General features: G+C 43.6%; 1 protein-coding gene across 2 annotated transcripts; it reads left to right on the top strand.

Moving 5' to 3' along the window:
* Positions 1-21: 21 nt before the first annotated feature.
* Positions 22-20,795, top strand: LOC110485956 (signal recognition particle subunit SRP68). 2 transcript variants are annotated; one of them, XM_090196014.1, is made up of 18 exons: positions 22-412; positions 660-742; positions 5,042-5,155; positions 5,511-5,577; positions 5,696-5,824; positions 6,028-6,223; positions 6,633-6,715; positions 7,016-7,125; positions 8,118-8,200; positions 8,447-8,587; positions 13,499-13,597; positions 13,874-13,935; positions 14,151-14,304; positions 15,310-15,404; positions 15,646-15,775; positions 16,535-16,610; positions 16,811-16,863; positions 19,128-20,795. In XM_090196014.1, exons 1-18 carry the CDS (start codon positions 393-395, stop codon positions 19,353-19,355), a joined length of 1,923 nt encoding a protein of 640 aa, XP_090052140.1. In that variant the 5' UTR covers positions 22-392; the 3' UTR covers positions 19,356-20,795. The 2 variants fall into 2 exon arrangements, with proteins under 2 accessions (XP_090052140.1, XP_090052141.1); XM_090196015.1 differs by having other exon boundaries at positions 261-412; positions 543-742.
* Positions 20,796-24,249: the final 3,454 nt, after the last annotated feature.

Raw genomic sequence — 24,249 nt, 5'->3', positions numbered from 1 at the left:
GGATGTGACATAGCCAGCTTTACTTCCGGGTGCTCCCAGTCCACGCATTTCACATGGTTGCAATTATTTTAGATATAGACGTGTGTATGTTACTTTTTATTACATTACGTTGTCAGGCTTTGCCAAAACTACTCGTTTAAGTGCATTAACTTTCAAATGTCAATTTTCTAACGTGATTTCAGCCTAGGAATGACTCCTAAAATGAGACGTCACACAATGCATTGCTAGTTTAATTTCAGCTTGACGCATGCTCATTTACTGTGTTAGACGACTCATCTGGAGATGTGAGAATATACCAAAAACGTCACTATGCTGCAAGATGGATTTTACGCTTCAGTACTGCATCTTCTGCCAGGTCTGTCGCTGAGGACTCTGACCACACCAAAACACTGATGCAGCTATGCACTGACAGGTAACTTTTATTACATAGCTTCTGGCCAACTTCATAAAGATTATTTTCAGCGTGGAACCAACTGTGGCTATGGACCACTTGGTATGGAACTTAAAAATAACATTATTGAACAATGGTGGAACTCTGATAGGGTGCAGGGCAGAGGTGTTCGGGATAAGCACTCTACACATAAGTAAGGACAGAACTACTGAGAGGGATGGACAATTGAGTTGTTGACACCGAGAACCTACGTCAAATACTTTCCCAGAGAGCTAAGCCAGGACCAACTTATTCAGAAGCTACAGCCCCTTAACCAGAATGGTGCATCTGTTCGAGACAGTCTTTTCCAAGGTAACTATCATTGGATGTTGTATTGAACACCTCTACTATTTTTGCATGTGCGTGTAACCGATGTGAAATGGCTAGCTAGTTAGCGGTGGGGCGCGCTAATGGCGTTTCAATCGGTGACGTCAGAGGGTGTTGAGGGTGCAACAGGTCAGCACCTCAGGGTACGAAAATGTGGTTTTCTGTTTGTAAATGTAAATTTGTCCAAAAGAATAATGAAATTAATTACAGAATGTTTTGGCTTATTTCTATTGTATGTAATGAATCCAAACAGTACATCTCTCCACAATAGTGTAAGATCTTCATAAATGTGTTCAATTATAAACCTACTGATGTCTTGCCACAGTTTTTAAGACTGTTAAATGCTCTACTAAATTGTAAGTATATGTATGTCCCTTAAGGTCCTTGTGTAATTGTAATGTGATATTGTACCCCCTAGCTCGATTGTCCATTGTCTGTAATCTTTGTATGCTTATGTTCCCTCATGTGCTTTATGTATTGATTTGTTGTTAATAAATAAATAAATACAATTAAAAAGGTCAGCAACTCAGGAGTAAATGTCAGTTGGCTTTTCATAGCTGATCATTCAGAGTTAGAGACAGCAGGTGCGGTAGAGAGAGCGAGTTGAAAACATCAGGTCCGGGACAAGGTAGCACGTCCGGTGAACAGGTCAGGCAGGGTTCCATAGCTGCAGGCAGAACAGTTGAAACTGGAGCAGCAGCACGACGAGGTGGACTGGGGACAGCAAGGAGTCATCAGGTCAGGTCCTCTGAGAGAAGAGAAAGAGAATTAGAGAGAGCATACATACATACACAAGGACACCGGATAAGACAGGATAAATTCTCCAGATATAACACATGCAATTGTGATTGTTGTCTGTAACTTATGTCTACACGTACCATAACCCCACCGCCACCATGGGGCACTCTGTTCACAACGTTGACATCAGCAAACTGCTCACCCACACGACGCAATACACACTGTCTGCCATCTGCCCAGTACAGTTGAAACTGGGATTAATCCTTGAAGAGCACACTTCTCCAGCATGCCAGTGGCCATCTTAGGTGACCATTTGCCCACTGAAGTTGGTTACGACGCTGAACTGCAGTCAGGTCAAGACCCTGGTGAGGACGGTGAGCACACAGATTAGTTTCCCTGAGACATTTTCTGACAGTTTGTGCAGAAATTCTTTGGCTGTGCAAACCCAGTTTCATCAGCTGTCCTGGTCTCAGACGATCCCCCAGGTGAAGAAGCCAGATGTGGAGGCCCTGGGCTGGCGTGGTTACACATGGTCTGCGGTTGTGAGGCCGGTTGGAAGTACTTCCAAAATCTCTAAAATGACATTGGAGGCAGCTTATGGTAGAGAAATTAACATTTATTTCTCAGGCAACAACTCTGGTGGACATTCCTGCAGTCAGCATGCCAATTGCACACCCCTCAAAACTACTAGAGACACCTGTGGCATTGTGTGACAAAACTGCACATTTTAGTGGCCTTTTATTGCCCCCTGCACAAGGTGCACCTGTGTAATGATCATGCTGTTTAATCAACTTCTTATTATGCCACACCAGTTAGGTGCCAGACTGAGTTTTGGAGGGAAAATGGAAGTGAATGAGGGCGAGTTAAGTGAGGTGGAAGGTGTGGTGAAAAGCTTGGCGCCCGAGCCTGGTATCAATGGACATGATAAAGAAGAGTCTGATCCAGTAGGAGTGACCTTTTTGGAGAAAGTGGATCCTTGCCTTTTGGCAGATCCATTTGTTGTTTCAGGGTGGGTGAGAAAGGAGTTGGGTGCCGTTGAATCAGTTAAGGTAACCCATGGTGGATTTGTGATATTTGTTTGTGTTTCTTCTGACCAGAGGGAGCGGGCGCTCTGTGTTACCTAACTTGGGTCAAGATCTGTTTCTTGCTTTGCTCTTAGGAACAGGGCACCGTTGTAAGAATTGATTTCTGGTGAAGTGTTAAGTGTGGAGGTGGGGCAATTGAAGTTGAAGATTCCTGCTGTTTGTGACGCCCGCCGTTTGGTGCGACGCAGTACCAGTGGTGAAGCAGAGGAGTCACTGTCAATCCTGAGTTTTGAGTCAGTCTTTAAATCAAATCAAATGACTTTTTATTGGTCACATACACATGGTTAGCAGATGTTATCGTGAGTGTAGCGAAATGCTTGTGCTTCTAATTTTGACAGTGCAATAATATCTAACAAGTAATCTAACAATTCCCCAACAACTACCTAATACACACAAATCTAAAGGGATGGAATAAGAATATGTACATATAAATATATGGATGAGCGATGGCCGAGCGGCATAGGCAAGGTGCAATAGATGGTTTAAGGTACAGCATATACATATGGGATGAGTAATGTAAGATATGTTAACATTATTAAAGTGGCATTGTTTAAAGTGACTAGTGATCCATTTATTAAAGTGGCCAGTGATTTGAGTCTCTGTAGGCGGCAGCCTCTCTGAGTTAGTGATGGCTGTTTAACAGTCTGATGGCCTTGAGAAAGAAACTTTTTCAGTCTCTTGGTCTCAGCTTTGATGCACCTGTACTGACCTCATCTTCTGGATGTTAGTGGGGTGAACAGGCAGTGGTCCGGGTGGTTGTTGTCCTTGATGATCTTTTTGGCCTTCCTGTGACATCGGGGCTGTAGGTGTCTTGGAGGGCAGGTAGTTTCCCCCCGGTGATGCATGTGCAGACAGCACCACCCCCTGGAAAGCCTTGCGGTTGATGGCGGTGCAGTTGCCGTACCAGGCGGTGATACAGCCTGACAGATTGCTCTCAATTGTGCATCTGTAAAAGTTAGTGAGGGTTTTAGGTGACAAGCCAAATTTCTTCAGCCTCCCGAGGTTGAAGAGGCCCTGTTGCACCTTCTTCACCACACTGTCTGTGTGGGTGGACCATTTCAGTTTATCTGTGATGTGTACGCCGAGGAACTTAAAACTTTACACCTTCTCCACTACTGTCCCTTCGATGTGGATCGGGGGGTGCTCCTAACAAAGCCATGTTAGGATATATCAGTTATCCTGTTAGAGCTTTTGTGCAGAATCCACTGCGGTTTTTCGGGTGCAATGTTTATGGTCAAGTTGCAGCAGTTTGAAGGAGGGAGATTCCAAGATTTGGGAAGTGTGCAGGAGGGCATGGGATGGAGGATTGTGTCATTTTGGTGGATAACATTGTGTGTGTTAACTGTAGGGGTGCCCATGTTGCTGGGGATCAGAAGTGTCCGGTGCGAGAGAGGGAGGTTGAGGTGGCTACAGTCAGAGTATTGCAGAAAGTGTGGTATGCTGAGGTAGTGAAGAAAGTAGAGGATGATTCAAGGGTGAGGGATCCTGAGAAGATCCCTTTGAGTAGTAGATCTGTGTCAGCACAGAGGGATAGGCCAACGAGTGACATGCTTCAGTAAGGTTGACTTCAAAGCAATGTAGCGATGTACTTCATAGCAATGTACTTCAATCAACTGTACCGCTGAAATGAAATGTCAATCACAGAAAACAGATGTGGTAGCAGCTGTAGAGAAGTATTTGGGTATGCCAGATTTGACTTTAGAATAGTTTTATTTATTTATTTTTTACTTCAGGAGAGTTACAGGGTGTGTTGAGTGGTGGTGTTCCGTCCTCCCAGGCCATTAGCATGGTGTAGGAGTAGATAGGGTAGTGGAATTGAGTGGAATTGGGTAGTGGCGTTTTAATGAATGTATGACTAGTTTTGAATTATTATTTTTTGTGTGTATGTGTGGCAGGTAGCATAGTGGTTAAAGCATTGGGGCAGTAACCAAAAAGGTTGTGAGTTTGAATCCCCGAGCTGACAAGGTAAAAATCTGTTGTTCTGCCCCTAAACAAGGCACTGTTCCTAGGCTGTCATTGTAAATAAGAATTTGTTCTTAACTGACTTGCCTTGTTAAATAAAAAAAAATATTATAATGGATTTATAGTTGGGGGCGGTAATGCAGTATATTGGATCCCACCTGCTGTTAAACTCAGAAGACGAAGATGGTGTATGCATTATCTTGGCAAAGGATAAAATGCTCACTAACAGGGATATAAACTAATGTGTGCAGTTGTTGTTTTTTTTTGCGATTTGTGCGTATGGAAACTTTCTAGGATATTTTATTTCAGCTCATGAAACATGGGAATAACACTTATGTGTTGCGTTTGTTTTAGTATAATTTTTTTTAACGTGTTGAACTGTTTTGAATTATGTGCTTCACTAGTGTTGCGTGTCATGTGTAAACATGGCAAGAATTGCATAAAAAGGTATGACGACGCTGACGCTTGAGTTTACTTCCGGTGCATTTCTTCGGGTCAGTTTGGACGTGTGCTGCTAGCAGAAAAATGGCCTTAGACAAGCAAAATGAAGGAAAAATATTGCCTATGGATGAGAATAAAGAAAATACAACGGAAGATGGAATAGGACTGGAGAGTATCCTTTCTAAAGCTATAAACCTGACCCGGGACCAATATGTCATTTTGCGACACCAGTATTTTTTGGTGGAGGTGGGCTTGCCTAACTAACGTTAGTTAGCTAACGTGATGCCGGAAGGCTAGCGCTACGTGTCCTTAGAAAAGCGGTTTACAGATGTTTTCATTAGAATATTGCTAAAATAATGTTTAAGTAAATTAACATTGTCAACCTGCTACATCCATCACATAATGCAAATCCACTGCTAAAGTATATTTACTGTGATCTTTTCTCATGCGCCACTGTGTATGTAACGTTAGCTAGCTATAGGTTCCTGTGTGAATGTAGTAGACTGGCCCTTAACGCAGACTTCCAGTTCTCCAGATCATCAAGGATTCCCAGCAACAACATGGCTTGCGACACGGGGATTATCAAAGATACAGGTGAGATTGAGGACTGGACTATGACAGCGAATGGGAGTTTGACAATCATAGACTATACCTTATGTTGGCTCATAGTTACACACTGTAAAATTCACCCATCTCTTTCTCTCTGTCCTAGGGGATACTGCTCCCGGCGCTTGCGTCGTCTGCGCAAGACCCTGGGCTTCAAGTGCGGCAACAGGCACAAGTTCACTGGGAAGAAAGTGACTGTCGAGATGCTCTCTGACAACCGGTACTCTGACAACAGGTAATAGCACCCGATCCCGTTCTTACAACAGTATTAAAGTACAACTGGATTTACAATCCAAATACTTCATGCATGATGTGCATGAAAGCTGCCGGCAACCATCATTTGGTTCTAGAACTACAATGAAAATACTCATAATGCAAAATAGCAGCCAGCACTAAAGTTGGTCCAAGTCCCTTGAATATAACAAATCCTCTTTTTAGGTATCTACTGCTGGTACTGATGGAGGCTGAGCGGGCGTGGAGCTACGCCATGCAGCTGAAGCAGGAGGCCAACACAGAGCCCCGCAAGCGCTTCCACCTGCTGTCCCGCCTGCGGAAGGCTGCCAAACATGGAGAGAGGCTGGAGAAGCTGTGTGAGAGCCCTCGTGTGGATGCCAAGACCAAACTGGAAGCACAGGTAGGCTAATAGGTAGGCTAATGCCCTGATCTGGAGAGTCAGTGACTTTCCCTATTGTTTCACCTTCATTTACTTCAACATGTGGTTCAAATTCTGCGCAAGTGAAGTAACAATTTAACTGAAACTAATATTTAAAGACAAATATTTATCAGTTGAGGAACCAACAGTCTAGGCAGCTGGGCGTGTCCTTGAGGAAAGAGCGCCTCAGGGCCCTGTCTTTCTAACCTAGCGGAAATAGCTGCTGATGACCTCTGAATTAATAATAATGAATGCAACTTGTCTGCAGGCCTACACCTCCTACCTGAGTGGCATGGTGCGCTTTGGGCCTCAGGGCCCTGTCTTTCTAACCTAGCGGAAATAGCTGCTGATGACCTCTGAATTAATAATAATGAATGCAACTTGTCTGCAGGCCTACACCTCCTACCTGAGTGGCATGGTGCGCTTTGAGCTGCAGGAGTGGAAGGCTGCCATGGAGGCCTTCAACAAGTGCAAGTGAGTCTGACCCTACTATGCTACGTAAAGGCCGTGGTGTGGCCCCTTTTTTGATTGCTGAGCTTTTGATCTAGCGTATTAAGATAATTTCACATGGGGCAAATGAGGCCTCAAGAATATAGGCTACATTGTATGTTGACAGATGTCAAGTTGTCTGTTTACAAGATGTAACTACCTACGTGTAAGACGTGTGCTTAACATATCCAAACACATTCAGCATATAGCTGTGTTCTCGGACCACCATCTTGCTACTTATGAACGATAGAAAATTCCATGTGTCTGTATTGTAACCTCTCTCAGGACCATCTATGAGAAGCTGGCCAGTGCCTTTACTGAGGAGCTGGCAGTGCTGTATCACCAGCGTGTGGAGGAGATCTCACCCAACATCCGTTATTGTGCTTACAACATAGGTAGGCGACACATGCATCCCGTCGCTCAGATTGACAGTGGATTGCACTTTCATTTGCATTCACACCTCTCATATCGAGAGAATCACATACACCTCCGTAAAAAAGTTTGGGGTCACTTAGAAATGTCCTTTTTTTTTAAAGAAAAAACTTCACATTTATTAGAAATACACTATAGACATTGTTAATGTTGTACGGAAAGGCAAATCTAAGTTTGAGGTGTTCGGATCACAAAGGACATTCGTGAGATGCAGAAAAGATGCTGGAGGAGTGCTTGATGCCATCTGTCAATAATGGTGGAGGCAATGTGATGGTCTGGGGGTGCTTTGGTGGTGATAAAGTGGGAGATTTGCAAAGGGTCAAATGGATCTTGAAGAAGGAAGGCTATCACTCCATTTTGCAACGCCATGCCATACCCTGTGGACGGCGCTTAATTGGAGCCAATTTCCTCCTACAGCAGGACAATGACCCAAAGCACAGCTCCAAACTATGCAGTAACTATTTAGGGAAGAAGCAGTCAGCTGTTATTCTGTCTATAATGGAGTAGCCAGCACAGTCACTGGATCTCAACCCTATTGAGTGGTTGTGGGAGCAGCTTGACTGTATGGTATGTAAGAAGTGCCCTTCAAGCCAATCCAACTTGTGAGAGGTGCTTCAGGAAGCATGGTGCGAAATCTCTTCAGATTACCTCAACAAATTTAGAATGCCTAAGGTCTGCAAGGCTGTAATTGCTGCAAATAGAGGATTCTTTGACGAAAGCAAAGTTTGAAGGACACAATCATTATTTGTCACCTTGTCAACGTCTTGACTATATTTCCTATTAATTTTGCAACTCATTTCATGTATGTATTCATGGAAAACAAGGACATTTCTAAGTGACCCCAAACTTTTGAATGGAAGTATATGCATTCTACTGCTTCTCTCTTTCCCACACACACAACTCATTCCTGTTCATTTGACTGGTCCTGAACAACCCTACTCCCCTCTGACTCCAGGTGACCAGAACGCCATGAATGAGTTGATGCAGATGAGGCTGAGTGCAGGAGGAGGAGGGGGCATGATGGCTGAGAAACTAGAGGTCAGTGTGTGGTGTCCTACTAACTACTAATTTACTACTGGAAAGGTAGGGACAGATGTATGGCCCTACATCTATATTTTACTTGTTAGTGCAGAGAGAATCACTTTGTTCCATTGTCCATACTGTTATACCACTTAGAATGCAGGCCCAAGACATTGCTCTCTTTATCAGTAGTAGGCTAGTGTGGATGTTGGAACAGACCTGTCTTATGTAGCATACTGTTGAATGATTATGGTATTGTTCCAGGCCCTGATCACACAGACGAGAGCCAAGCAGGCAGCCACCATGAGCGAGGTGGAGTGGCGAGGCCGAACGGTGCCCGTCAAGATCGACAAGGCCCGCATCTTCCTGCTGGGCCTGGGAGACAACGAGGCCGCCATCGCCCAGGTCAGTGACCTTACCAGGGTACTAGTCACATTATCACACTGCTGAGCCAAAGCAGAACTTGACTGTTCTGGTTTCGCATCTACCGCAGTTGCTAGAAAGGAGGATGTGATAATAAAATATCAGAGCCGGCACAGTACGATTCAGGTCAGCACGGTAGTGTTAAAAGGAGGGCTCGACATTAACGCTTGTCTTCTTGTCTGGGACAAGCGACAACAACAAGTCGGACAAGCAGAATATAGATTTGTTGTCCGGCTGGACAAATAATTTGCACGTCAAACAATTGCTCAGATTCAAATTGAATCTAAGCGTCTTCTAGATGTGTTGTCTCGCGCACCGTTTTCCCGAACTCTGCAGAGAGCATCTGAGTAGAAATATTGTATTGCGTTGACAGGCACGAGCTGTCTTTCAATCACCCGCGGTTGCAAGGTGCACTTTTTGAGATCACCCTGTGAGCATTGGTTTATTCCTTGCTAGCTAGTGAGTTGTTTGCCCAGTTGTTTTTGGTCAGCAAACAGGGTTCGTACGGTCAGGAAAACATGTGCATTACCTGTGTGCAAGTGGGCCGTTGCCCGAGAGCGATGGAGACATGACAGCATGTAGCCTATAAAATAATGATAGACAACAGACTAACTAGTGAGGGAAATTCTGTTAAACCCTACTAATGTTCTTTGCCTCTTCCGACATGCTTATCAGTCACCTTTTTTTGGCTTACGGTGTTACATGCCTTTTTATTTGGGGGGGGGACCAGTAACTTGAGCTTTCAGACAAGTCAAGAAACTATCCAACTGACAAGTGGCTTAACGTTAATGTCAAGCCCTGAAAAGGGTTTTGCTGTTCTGCTTGGACACCCCTGCTTCATTATAGGCTAGTGTGAAGTAGCTATGGGGCCAGTAGCAAACTTATGAGCCTAGTGTACAAGGATGCCTTATGAACTCGAGAATCTGTTTGTGAACAGGGGTTTAGTGGCGCAGCCTAGTCGGTGCTCTTTCTTTAGCAGTATCAAGCCGTTATCAACCAGTCTGTAGTGAGAGGTTACCCTAAAGGCAGGTCGAGAGCCCCAACGGTGGCTATCGTCTCGTGTCGTTCACCTTGGGTCTCAGTAGGTGGCGTTCACTCCACTACAGCTCACTGACAGGTGTCTCTTGTCAGACTCTGCTTACCTTCCCTGTCGGTCTTCCTGTCGACCTTCCTCTTCCACCCTGCGGCCACATCAGTCACACCCACCTGCACTTGGCTCTGGCATGCTGCCGCTCGTGCTGTCAAACTGCATTCCATGCATATCAACTCACATGGCTACACCCATCAGCCCTAGTGTCTATGGACAGACTAGCATCGGAGCGAAATGGTTATCAGTTTGGGAGTGGGACCATCGTTTCTGTTAGATGTAATTGTTGTGCTTACACTTTTGAAATAAGGCTGAATTTGGGTCTGGTCATAAATTACCCTCATACCTGTCCACAACCAGTTGTATCCAAATTAGCTTTTTGAGTTGAGGGTTAACATTTCATGCACTTTGATCTATAATTGACATGTCAGTCAATGATTCTGTTACGTTTATGGGAAGGTACCATTTTGATGTGAGGAACACAAGGGTTCAGAACCAGTTGGACTGTAATACCCCCCCCCCCCCCCCCCCCCTATGGCTGCCTCTACTTCTACACTCCCCTTTTATCTACCTCAGTTGTCTAAAGTTATGGCCCATTTTATGCAGAGAAATTGCTATAGTAGACAATGTAACCAATCACAACCCTCCTTTTACTTGTGTCATTGCACATCCTGCAAATCACCAGTAGAGTGACAATTTTGAATCCATTTTCACATTCACTATGTTGGTAATGCTTACAAACTCTAAAAGTAGCATTGATCCCACTCTGATATGCCTGTGGAGTATATTATGTTCAACAATTTATATAGAATATCTAAACATTTCAATATTCATGTTTCTATATTTCAATATTCATAAATGTATGAACATTAAAATACTATTTCAGAGCAAGCGGTAGAGCTTCATTTGACATGTGTTTTTGCTTTGTAGCACACAAATGAAACATTATGGAATCTTAAAGGGAGGCCTAGGTAAGGTCAAAATGTCATATGGCAACTATTTTATTATTTCTAATTTCTGCTTTTTATATTTGACATTTGTATCTGTCAACATTCCTTCCTCCAAAGGACTTCTGTGGGTTACATTTGTCTGGGTACGTGAGGAATCCCTCAACCATTCCAACGGAACTGCCATTTAAGGCCATGCGCAAGCCCTAGGGGACATACTGAAGAAGGATGCGCCATCCCTCTCTCTCTGAAAGCACAGAAGACACCAGACTGGTTCTCCCAGTCCTTTTAGGGGCTAGGCTTTGCCAGGGTGGTGGCACTGGTTGGTGTGTCACCACAAGACACCCTCCCTACATGCTGGATGGATAGGAGTGAATGTTATTTCATTGTCTGCCCACTACGAATTTGTGTTAAATGGCAACGCTCACAGCTTTTCATTTTCATTATCTCCAGCACAGTAACATTTACATATGTGAAAATGGTGGATTTCTACTTTTTGTAGAAAAATATATTATGTTAACACATTCTACCCGATGACATTAAATGTTACGTTTGAAAAACAGTGATTTTCAAACACAGATTCATGGTGACGTGGGGAGCAAGAAAATGCCATCCCTCTGGCTAGAAACTTGTTAAATGATTATTTTTTTATCCACGGTAGGTTTCCATTCAATTGGCGGCAGAATTTGATGCGGATATTCCAAAATCCACAAAACGGACTTTGAAAAATCCTTGTGTGACGACGTAATGCACACAATGTACTTTCTCTCTTACGTTCATGTACCGGGAACAATGTTGAAAGTTAAATGTGTTTCCATCACATTTTCAACTGTCTCAAACTGTTGCGTTAAATAGCAAATGTCCCTACTCTGGTCAGATACACTGCGTCGGGTTTGGCGTAATCCAGATTTTCAGTCCTACTGTTTCTGTACCTTACCGGGGTATACGGTATTCACAGAAGTGCACACAAGCGGCGCGAAATATTTAAAAAAGTTTAAGTAGTTAGACTTTTTTTTTCTTCTTTTTTTCGCACAACAATTTAGGCAACGGGGATGTTGATCACGGAAAGGATTGAATGTCTGTGCTGTAAACCAGAAGCGTGATCTTTACATCTAGCCGCCAGATGTCAAGTTAGCAAACCAAATGCATAGCTACAGCCCGTAGCGTTCTAATAGTTGTTGTTCTAAGCAGGGGCGTAGCGTGCACCCTCGTACACATAATAAACATGTAAACAATGGGTGCGTGCTATGCCCCTGTTTTAAAACGAAATCTAAGATGTGTCAAATTATGTCCAGCTAAGATCTCCGGCAGATGCATTTTGGTTCGCTTTTTCTTTTGACCGGTTCAAATCATACCGCCGGTTTGTCGAAATACCCCGGTACACTGTCTAACCGGTATACCGCCCAAGCCTAGCAGTGCGGGTAGGCTACTTAACATGACGCAATTAAGAGCTCGAATATCTTTATTGTCAAATGGCAGTCGAGCATCGATCAGCATGTCGCCAGAATAAGTCCCTCAATTTATTGGAAAGGGGCATCAGCATCACCGTGCACTTTCACCACCCTGTGAAATTCATCGGAAATGATAAACTGCCTAGTTTACTAAACTGCATTGTTTCCCGGAGTTGGAGTGGGACGACCACATGCCATATCATCTCGTGACTCCAGTATAATGATTTCAATGTCAATATTTGTGCATTTTAAGGAGTTTCCGCCACCATTTCTCACACAATTAATTTTACAGACACAAAAAGATCCCACCATGTCAAATGAACTCTATCTTTCAGCATATATAAAATTGTACTGAAACCATCATCGGTTTCAACACAGCTGTTGTGATTTAAAAATATATATATTTATACAGTTACTTTACCTGCATAACTGGATGGAAACGTGCTGAAGGGTATGCATTTTTTAGGATATTTTTATATTTTTAAGCACATCCATATAAATGTGCCGTTTTCAAATATGTAGACACTGGTATGGTGCTGGAGATGAGGAATTGGAGGTTAAAAAGTGGCAGAATTGTCAATTGTTAAGTAGAACGCTCCCAATCATTCCCCGCCATGTTTTAGCACTTAAATAATTTTGAGGCATCTTATCCTCGGATGAATCGGTGTACATGCTTGAGACATAGTAAATCTCAGAGGATTCGCCAGTGTCTTCTCTTTAGCTGACAAAAACACAAGCAATCATTAGTCAGCAGGTGAATATATAACAAACATTTTATTAGCAATTTTTTAAAAATTTAACATGGTCACTGCTAGGACGTTCTAACTAGGACATATGAGTCATTGACGATACTGTTAATCTTTCTGACTAATCTTTTAAAACGACTGTTTATGTAAAAATGTCAATCTAAACCAGAACACTTGGCTGCCTCCCAAACCTGCAAGTTAGCCTACTGTAACGTACACAATAAGCCTGTGTTAAATCTTGGGTGACAATAAAGAACAAGGCTTCTCTTTCACATCGGTCCTGAGCTACAGTAACTCTAGGAATGTACCTCCTACAGGAATGTCTACAGCAACCTGCTCTGCTGCATACTTGTCTCTCCCAGTCACAGCCTTACCCCAAGACCTACTTTTACACTAATATTTGCATGATTTAATCTGATTGGTACCGTAAGCAAGGCTCTAACAGGCAACCATTTCAAGTATGAGCACACGTGTGAGTAAAATGCTGCCGTAGGTATTTCCGCAGCACAGGGATAGGGAAGATCTCTCTTGCTTATGCCTCACGTCCTCTATCCTCATGTCCTTCTCAATACCCATTGGAGAAGATCAGGGGAGGTATATATGGAAATATGAATTTATATTGTATGTCATATTTCTTCTGGATCACCATTTGTCCCCCACAGGCAGCCAATGAGGAGACCAAGGAACGTCTGTACGAGACCCTACTAGCCGAGTGCCGAGACACCATCCAGGCGGTGAGAGAGGAGCTGAAAACTGAAGCGGTAAGTATGACTGACTGACACTGTAAGAGTTACAGACTGATACATTTGAAGTTACACACATGACCGTTAGGGTTATAGACGGATACATTTGAAGTTACACACATGACCGTTAGGGTTACGAACTGACCGGGGTTCACATTGATACTTGGGTTTACTGACCTGACTTAGTAAAGTTCATAGGATAAACAGTAGCGTGAGTAGGAGGGTGAAGGACATTGACAGGGTCTGGTACAATCTGTCTATGGCTAAATGCTCCCTGACTTCTCAACTCTGCAGAAGCAGCGAGAGAGATCTGATGAAGCCAGTGGAAAGGTGTCCAACCTGCAGTTCCTGCACAGGTAAGAGAGGTCATTCTGTCTGACATTTTGTCAGAGGATGCGAGGCGACCCGATCTCCTCACTGCATCCTCAACTGTATTGGAGAATGTCCCTCCCCTCAGACTGTCTTCTCCAATGCGTTTTGAGAAGATGAGAAATGCAAGCAAATATGAAATAAGAGCCTATCTGTACATGGGATCAGTCTTTGACCTGTGTTTGTGTGTGTCCCTCCATAGCTACCTGACCTACATCAAGCTGTGGACGGTGGTGAAGAGGAACGAGAGCATGGCCCACATGCTGCAGGCCAAGCTGAAGGAGCCGCAGACGGATGAGAACAAAAGGGGCCCTCGCCCCCAGGACCTTATCCGTCTCTACGACATCATCCTCCAGGTACAAACACACACCTGGGTCGTATTCAGTAGCCACAAAACGGAAGGAAACCAAGTAAAACAGGGCAGTACTACCCGAGGTCGTCCAATAAAAACCTTTTTTTAGTTTTTCTGTTGAAAAATGTTTTGCTGTTGTGTGCACTAATGAATACACCTCTAACACAACACGGTGTAACATTATGTCTGGCACGTTCCAAATGTCTGTCCTTGTCATCTCATAACGTTACACTAATTGATAGTGAAACTGAATGGTTTGATATTTTCCTGCTTCATAACCACAAAACATCCAAACCATTCTTGGAGTTGGAGAAAGTTCAAATACCTCTATTTACTCAGCATACCCAGGGTCAAGTCCAAAAACTATACTGAACAGAAATATAAACGCAACATGTAAAGTGGTTTCATGAGCTTAAATAAAAGATCCCAGAAATGTTCCATATGCACAACAAGCTTATTTTTCTCACATTTTGAGTACAAGTTTGTTTACATCCCTGTAAGTGAGCATTTAGCCGAACATCCACCCGACAGGTGTGGTAGATCAATAAGCTGATTAAACAGCAGGATCATTACACAGATGCACCTTGTTCTGCGGACAATAAAAGGCTAGTCTAAAATGTTCCGTTTTGTCACACAACACAATGCCGCAGATGTCTCAAGTTTTGAGAGAGCATGTAATTGGCATTCTTACTGCAGGAATGTCCACCAGAGATGTTGCCAGAGATTAGAATGTTCATTTCTTTACCATAAGCCACCTCCAACGTCACTTTAGAAAATGTGTCAGTATAGGCAACCTGCCTCACAACCACAGACCCTGTGTAACCAGCCCGGGACTTCCACATCCGACGTCTTCACCTGCGGGATCGTCTGAGGGGGCCCGCCATTCAACCCTAATGTTAAGCCTGTAGAAATAGGATGTTTCTTTCTGACTCGTTCTATTTCCATGGTTAAGCCTCTACCCGTGAGTCAGCTTATCCTTGTTGATGTTGCCTCATGACTGTTTCTACAGAGTCTGGCTGAGCTGTCCTCCCTGCAGGGCCTGGAGGAAGATCACACGTTCCAGAAGGAGGTGGCCCTCAAGATGCTGGTCTACAAGGCCTACAGGTCAGAGCTCACACCACGGAGGTCACGCACCGTCCACACACGCATTCTCACAGGTGTCTCTTCAAAGCCTTGATGTATAAGCTAGTAAAGAAATGTCGTGAACTGTGTGTTATCACACACACTTACTTGCTGGCTTGACCCCTGCCATTTAGCTGTTTCTGATCCGCCTCAGGCCAGAACAGAAGCGTACACACCAGTCACTAACGTCCCCGCTTTCTCTCTCTCTCTCTCTCTCCCCCAGGTGTTTCTTCATAGCCCAGTCGTACGTGCTGGTGAAGAAGTGGAGCGAGGCTCTGGTCCTGTATGAGCGGGTCCTGAAGTACGCCAAGGAGGTCCAGTCCAAGGCTAAGAGCCTCAACAACAGCCTGAAGGTATCAGACACTGACTGTGGATAGTGTGTAAACGTCTGCTTTAACATGCAGGCTAACTGCAACATAGTCTTTAATAGGGCGTTGGGGCAACACGAGTCACAACGGCTTCAATGTGTCTATGCGAGGCATAGATTCTGCAGGTGTCTGGAACTCTATTGGAGTTCTCCCCCGTGAGACATTCCATGATGTGGTGGTGGGAAACGCCGTCTCAGACGCCGCTCCAGATCACCCGTAAGTGTTCAATTGGGTTGATCTGGTGACTGAGACGGCCATGACGCGTGGTTTAAATCATTTTCATGCTCATCGACCCGTTCAGTGACCACTCGTGCCACCTGGATGGGGCCATTGTCATCCTATGGGGGCATAGCCATGATAGCCAAAATAATGGACTTCCCAGTATTTTTATACATGACCCTAAGCATAATTAACTCGGCACTGTGTGGTAGCACCTGTTTTCAATATACTTTGTATCCCTCATGTATTCAAGTGTTTCCATTATTTTGACTGTTACCTATATCTACAACTCATGCGTTGAAAAGCTTTGTCTGTCAAATACTATTCATGATATAGAATCAATTGGCTCTGAGTTTAAACCATGAAATATCCACAAAGTAGGTGTTCTATTATCTTTTTGGGGTGGGGGGTGTCTGTCATTGAAATGGATACAGGTAGGTGAACATACGTGTTATTCATGATACTCTACTGTGGGACTGTCTAAAAGTGTCTTGGCCTAATGTTTTCTGTCTCCCTTGCCTAAAGGATCTGCCTGATGTGCAGGAGCTGATCACAGAGGTCAACGCTGAGAAATACTCGCTTCAGGCGGCAGCCATCTTAGGTGGGTACCTGACTTGCAAGGGCAGCCATTTTGTTTTTATAGGGTAATACCCTTACCTGGGTTAGGCAACTTTCTTTTTATTGACTTTTCTGCTCGACTTGTCATTGTTGTGACCTGACCGGTGTGTGTTTTGTAAGACTTGTGGTCTCTGGTTTATTTTGCCTGTGTTATGAAGCTGAGGGTGTGTGTTTGTATTTTAGACACGGAGGATGCTCCTGAAGCACCCTCTCAGCAGAAGGTGAAAGACAACACGGTAAGAACAATCAAAATTAGCCTCCCACATGAAAACAAAGTCTCACAGCTAACTACCCCCAATGTGCTTAGCCCTAACTCTAATCTCTCGTGGAGACATTCTGCGTGTAATTACGGTGTTTGGGTTTTTTGTCACTGGTTATTTGAACAAATCACGATTTCGCAGGTGTTAGCATCTTTTGAATTTTGGAAGGGGACATTCGGACGTAACTTGCAAAGAGAGGGTAGAGCTCCTCGTTCCACCCCTCATTCTAGCATTTCTTGATCTCTTAATGTTGACCCAGAACTTAATCTCGCTGCTGACCAATTACGTCAGACTTTAGTTCTGGGTTAACTCTGACTCCTCTGTACCTCTCAAGTTCCAGCCCGGCCACTTTCCGGGCTACTTTCAGATAATGTTGGAGTGAATGAGAAGTGTAGTGAATGCTACTGTGTGTTAGTTAGTTGTGCAGTAGTGAGAGGAAGTAGTGTTGGGAATAGGAGTGTGCCTACCACAGATTGCCTTACATGGACCAGTCTGTGGGAAAGAACACTCTCTGATCTGCCTCAGTCAATACAGGACAGAGCTGGAATGCTGCCTAGCAGACTGACATGGAAAAACTTCAATGTTTGGGTGAAATATCAGGCCTCTGCCAGACACGCTAAACTCAGCAAAAAAAGAAACGTCCTCTCATTGTCAACTGCGTTTTTTTTCAGCAAACTTAACATGTGTAAATATTTGTGTGAACATAAGATTCAACAACTGAGACACAAACTGAACAAGTTCCACAGACATGTGACTAACAGAAATGGAATTATGTGTCCCTGAACAAAAGTAACAGTCAGTATCTGGTGTGGCCATCAGCTGCATTAAGTACTTCAGTGCATCTCCTCTTCATGGACTGCACAGGATTTGCCAGTTCTTGCTGTGAGATGTTACCCCACTCTTCCACCAAGGCACCTGCAAGTTCCCAGACATTTCTGGAGGGAACGGCCCTAGCCCTCACCCTCCGATTCAACAGGTCCCAGACGTGCTCAATGGGATTGGGCACGTCTGGTATGTCAGAACACTGACATTCCTGTCTTGCAGGAAATCACGCACAGAACGAGCAGTATGGTTGGTGGCATTGTCATGCTGGAGGGTCATGTCAGGATGTGCCTGCAGGAAGGGTACCACATGAGGGAGGAGGATGTCTTCCCTATAACGCACAGCATTGAGATTGCCGGCAATGACGAGCTCAGTCCGATGATGCTGTGACACACCGCCCCAGACCATGACGGACCCTCCACCTCCAAATCGATCCCGCTCCAGAGTACAGGCCTCGGTGTAATGCTCATTCCTTTGACGATAAATGCGAATCCGACCATCACCCCTGGTGAGACACAACCGCGACTCGTCAGTGAAGAGCACTTTTTGCCAGTCATGTCTGGTCCAGCGCCGGTGGGTTTGTGCCCATAGGCGACATTGTTGCCGGTGGTGTCTGGTGAGGACCTGCCTTACAACAGTCCTACAAGCCCTCAGTCCAGCCACTCTCAGCCTATTGCGGACAGTTTGAGCACTGATGGAGGGATTGTGCGTTCCTGGTGTAACTCAGGCAGTTGTTGTTGCCATACTGTACCTGTCCCGCTGGTGATGTTTCTTGCCCTGGCCACATGCAGTCCTCATGCCTCCTCGCAGCATGCCTAAGGCATGTTCACGCAGATGAGCAGGGACCCTGGGCATCTTTCTGTGTTTTTCAGAGTCAGTAGGAAGGCCTCTTTAGTGTCCTTAATTTTCATAACTGTGACTTTAATTGCCTACCGTCTGTAAGCTATTAGTGTCTTAACGACCATTCCACAGTTGTATGTTCATTAATTGCTTATGGTTCATTGAACAAGCATGGGAAACAGTGTTTAACCCTTTACAATGAAGATCTTTGAAGATATTTGGATGTTTATGAATTATCTTTGAAAGACAGGGTCCTGACGGGCATTTCTTGTTTATATGTCATTGGTTTGGTTTATATGCCACACAGGATTGCGTTTCACTCTTAAATCTGTTATAGAAATGTCATGCTGCTATCATGAGCAGTGCATGTCGACATGGCAGGTATTAGTCGTTCACTACTGAACCTAGTGCTGGTTCATGAAAAATGACCTGCATTGGAACCACAGCGTATGTTTTCTGCTAGCTGGCAGACTAGTCAAACCTTATGACAGGTTCAAGTCATTTACTTTTACCAGTCCCTCTTCTCCATCTAATTTGTCTACCCCTACCCCTTTTGGCTACCACCCCTCTCCATCCAGCCTCTGTGCGAGCGCCTGGAAACCTTCCACCTGGACCCCACCCTGGTGGGGAAGCAGCCCAACCTGGTCCAGTTCCCCCCTGACTTCCAGCCCATCCCCTGTAAGCCCCTCTTCTTTGACCTGGCACTCAACCATGTGGCCTTCCCACCCCTCGACGACAAGGTGGAGCAGAAGGGCAAGGGCGGCCTGACCGGCTACATCAAGGGCATCTTCGGCTTCGGCAGCTAAATCGAGTCCCAGACTTTGGTGAGGCCTTCAGGTTGGAAGCAACCAGATATTGATAAACAGGCTGAGTGGGTTTCTAGAAAACTGTCATCCATCTGAACTGTGGAGACATGGCACCCTGTTTCCTTATGTAGTAGACAATTTGGTCAAAAGTAGTGCACTGCGTAGGGTATAGAGCGCCATTTCGAAATCTACCAGTTTGAGACTTCATATTCTAGAGGTTTCCTGCCTTGTTTGTTCCCTTCAACAACCCCCAACACACTTTTACAGAGGGAAATGAACCCAATTGACTTATCTTGAATTATTTTCATTTTCAACTCTTAAAAGCGTTTTCATGTACCCAGTCTCAATGTCAGTATACAGGAGGGAGGGAGAGTAAGTGTTGTATCAAACAGGAGAAACCGTATACATGCAGCCCACAGGGTAAATCCACGACCAAGCCGTGATGTCTAATAACACACATTTCTGATCGTGGTCCTACTGTCAGAATTCTATCACCTCTGTATTGCCTCCAATTTCTTATGACTTTAATATGTAGATTGTGAGAAGTTCTCAATTTAGAGAATAATGTATCCGTCTGTCTTGTCCTGCACGCCGTTGTGGAACCAATACATCTCTGCATGGTTGACAGTTAAAGTCAGACTAGACATCAGGATTGAAATGGTCCTGTTAATTTCCTTATACAACAATGGGGTTCAGTGGCCAATGACTTTATATTCGGTACAGGAAAGGACTCTTAACGTGTTTATATTCTCTAATGAATAGACTTTTTAAACCATTTGTAACTTCTGTGTGTGACAAAAGACAGAATGACCTTTGGGGTCAAAGGTGACTGCTTAGGATTCCTTTTCGCCTCGCCCCCGAAAGTCTGAGGCAGCATTCATGAACTTCTGTAAAAAATAAAAAAAAAACAACCCTAGTTCGTCTAGAAATACAGTATTTTAGTACACACTACTTCATTGTATCAGTTAGCTCGTATTCCAACAGATTTTAAATGGGAGGGTGCGGCACCCTTTTTGGAGTGCCTGACACCTCTTCAGCTTTTCCAGTACCAAAGCCAGTTCTGTAATCAACAGTCTTTAGCTATTCAACGGACCTCACATTTGCATTTGCCTATGATGACTGTGTTCTCCACTACAGGTTGTCAATTTACCTTCTGTCCTCTCTTCAATCTAAGTCTTTGTTTTCTCTTTAATTCAGGGTGATAGAGGTCTTGTACCTTCTTATTTCAATGCGTTTTTTGTTTCCCAATGTGGTCATGTATTAATGAACAGGATTTGGGTCAGATGCATGTTGGGATGGTTTCACGCATCGTCACCCAAGATGCCCGAAAAATGATTTCTGTAAACATGATTTGAAAACTAAGTGGAGTATTGAAGAGAAAATTGTGACATGATGAATTATTTTCCAGACTTCTAATTAAAAAGAGACATTTGCGGCAAACGTGGTCAGACTTTGTCCTTTTTTTCTCTCATTTCTAACTTGTTTCAAGATGTTATAACTTGGCTTTTTGTCATTTTCACTCACACCTTTTTAAATTTGACTGATACTGACTTTATACTGTAGCTTAGCTTCAATTGACAACCTCTACTACACAGACTTTATAAATCTGCTATTATAATGAAGTAATAAGGCACGAGGGGGTGTGTTTTACGGCTAATATACCACGGCTAAAGGCTGTTCTTAGGCGCAATGCGGAGTGCCCGGATACAGCCCTAAGCTGTTGTATGTAGGCCATAAACCACAAACCCCTGAGGTGCCTTATATTTCTATAAAATGGTTACCAACTTAATTAGAGCAGTAAAAATAAACATGTTGTCGTACTCGTTGTATACGGTCTGATATGCCACGGCTGTCAGCCAATCAGCATTCAGGGCTTGAACCACACTTTTATAGTAGTGCTTTTGGCACTCCCACAGTCTATTAGTGTAGTTTCATGATCATAGGCTCTTGTGTCAGGTGTGGGTGTGTGAGCAGCATGAGATGCCTGTGCTGGGTGTGTTTTTGTTCCAGGCAGATATAACTTTCAAAGCTAACCAGCGTCTTCCCACCACTTAACATTTTTCCCTTGATCCCTTCTCGGTAACTGACAGCTGGGCTCTGTCATCACGAGCCGATATGTGCCTTCCACCACGCACACTTCAGACCCCATCAAATGCATTCTAACGTCGTGGTATGGGCCATTTTGTGTGTGATAATAGGCCATGATCAGGAATCATCAGTATGAGTAGATTATGATGTGCTGTCTGGTGAATCACTTTCCTTCTACTGTATGCATATCTATACAGGGTTATGTACTTCAATATAAAATGGCTAATCACAATCCTACTTGTGTACTAAATGAATGTGGTATTAGGCTAGATGTATTACACCTTCACTGTATACACACACGTTTGTTTTCCCATGCACTCTTACTGCAAAAGTGTTGCCATGGGAACCTTGAGGCTGGCAGCTTCTGGTGTTCCTTGTACTCCACACAACCGGTATAACAGCATGACAACTGAGTTTTCCTAGTGATTATGACAGTCATGTGGTATCTTAATTGACTTACCTGGCTAAATTGTAAAAAATGAAGGACAAATTCTTATTTACAATGACACCTAGGAACAGTGGGTTAACTGGTTTGTTCAGGGGCAGATCGACAGATTTTTACCTTGTCAGCTCGGGGATTCGATCTAGCAACCTTTCGATTACTGGCCCAACGCTTTAACCACTAGGCTACCTGCTGCCCCAAATATAAAGAAATTGACAACCCTGCCCATTGATAAAAGCAGCCATATTTTCCACCTCATGGCCGTTCTTGAGGAAGACTAATGGGCATTACCAAAACACCTCAGGATTAGCAAAAACAGTAACGGTAATTATCAATCAATGGGCAAATAATAGCTTGGTTAAACCAGACTGAACATGTGACATCAAGTAAAACAAATAATTCCTTTAATGGCCCAATGGCTGTTTGACAGGAGTAAAGTAAACCCTCCCCTAACCCAGACGACGCTGGGCCAATTGTGTGCCGCCCCAAACTAGGCAGATCAAATAAAATATATAGTACACCAAAATCAAAGACCATCAAAAGGAATGGGGGAAATAATCTATCAACAAAGAAAACATCAATGTCCTTTCGCAGTATGACATGGGGAAAGGAAAGATGAAGGGGATGTGGCTGGTGTTCCTCTTTCCTTTTAAGAACACTGATCTAGTGAAAGGACTTGGCATGTCCCTATATACTTGGAATGCTTTCACCTATCCGGTCCTTTGAAACCAGCTGTCATAAATTAAAGTCAAGGAAAGTTAACAATTTAGGACTATTGTTACACAGCTCTCTAACTCTTTCACAATTCAAATGGGTCTTATCCACAAGGTAGAATGTAGAATACAAATGAAGTGGTTGAAGTTTTCCCATGATCCATTTAGGCAAATTGTGCATTCATAAATTGGCGTCAACCTGTATGCCCTCCCACCTAGCATTTAGAATTACTTCAGGTGCCCCGCGGACCGTCAAAATGATTCTGCAATGATCATTTATTTGAAAAAAACTTTCCATCGCCATTTGTCACAATAGAAAATGGGACCGAGCATATAACCAATGTGTACGCTCTATCTGAATCTTACTCTCTTGCAATGGACGTCTCCAAGCCACATTCCTCTCCGTTCCCCATTGTTGATAAGCTTAGCAGAAACCCTCATCGTGACTGAACATACAAGTCTTCCGTTTGGCAAACAAGGACATTATCAATGAATTAAGTATTTGTATGATTAAATATTTTGCAGTGGGCCTACTAGTTGAGATGTCCCTTGTCTTAGATCACTCCCCAAAAACAGTCATTCTAGGCCTCTATCCTGTTCCTTGTTGATTTCTGGTCAACCTATTGATGAGAGAATGAATAACTTTGATATCTGGTTTTATAAAGGTGCACAGTAGTCTTGTGTCCATAGCTAGGTAATTGAGGATAATGTCAAACTTTATTGTAGATTTGTGACAGGCCATCTCCAAGGGGGTGGTTTGACGCTAGTTTCCACTTCACAGTAGGGCTGTTTTTGGTTGCAGAAATGGCTTCTTGAAGACGTAAACTTTCATTTGTCTTAATTACAAATGTGTATGGGAACCATTAAATATGAATAAAAATGTTCAGTGATGAGCCTAGTTTAGTCAAGGAGAAAGCACTGAGCTATACGGGAAGGATCTTTCATGGATAGCCATGATTGGCTGAGGATAATGGTTGGGTTAACCATACAGACGGGTTGGTTGTGCGTTTACGTGTGAATTCTTAAAGAGATGGGTGGGGCTTAAGAGGGTGTGAACGATGCTGAATGGCCGTTCACAAAGAAGAGCTTTTTTAAAAATGTTCTCCTGAATGGGATAGCAAGTTTATCAACTTTCAAAGCAGCATAACTTTCCCATGTTTACTCCAACAGTGTATGAAAAACATTTTGAAGCTGAGTTTGTATAAAATGTTTAAAAAACTAAAGCAAAATCACTTACATTTGACATAATCCCCCATAGAGAGATCTGGTCACATTTGTGAAGCCCACTGTAAGGGATATGTACAAGCAAATGTATAGAACAGACCCAATTTTCTTATGGTATGTTTAAAAGAACATTTCTCTGTGGGATACATTCTAATATTCTGAACTTTGATTCAGAAAGATTTTTGTTGCCTTTTCAAAATCAATATAATACTTGGTAATTGATTGTTTTACAACAGGGATCATCACACAGTAAACCATCTATCTGCTGCAGGCCAATTTTCTTATTGAGCGGATGATCGCGGGACCTGAACAAAATTACAAATCATTTATAAACTGCAAATTGACCGGCAAAAAGCCCAAACAGATATGATATTTGACTAAAACATAATAATTTCAAACCTTTCTTACGTATGTAGGTGATCACGTG

The sequence above is a fragment of the Oncorhynchus mykiss genome, chromosome 13, assembly GCF_057628025.1.
Source record: "Oncorhynchus mykiss isolate SJ-2025 chromosome 13, ASM5762802v1, whole genome shotgun sequence".
NCBI classification, from domain to species: Eukaryota; Metazoa; Chordata; class Actinopteri; order Salmoniformes; family Salmonidae; genus Oncorhynchus; species Oncorhynchus mykiss.
The sequence above is the reverse complement of the archived record's forward strand: the minus strand, read 5'-3'. Positions and strand labels throughout refer to the sequence as shown.

Excerpts from the sequence above, each read along its gene's own strand:
- LOC110485956 (XM_090196014.1), top strand. The coding sequence starts at position 393 with ATGCAGCTATGCACTGACAG. Across the intron at positions 5,156-5,510 it reads AGATGGAATAGGACTGGAGA|TTCTCCAGATCATCAAGGAT; the intron begins GTATCCTTTCTA and ends GCAGACTTCCAG. Across the intron at positions 15,776-16,534 it reads GCCTCAACAACAGCCTGAAG|GATCTGCCTGATGTGCAGGA; the intron begins GTATCAGACACT and ends CCTTGCCTAAAG.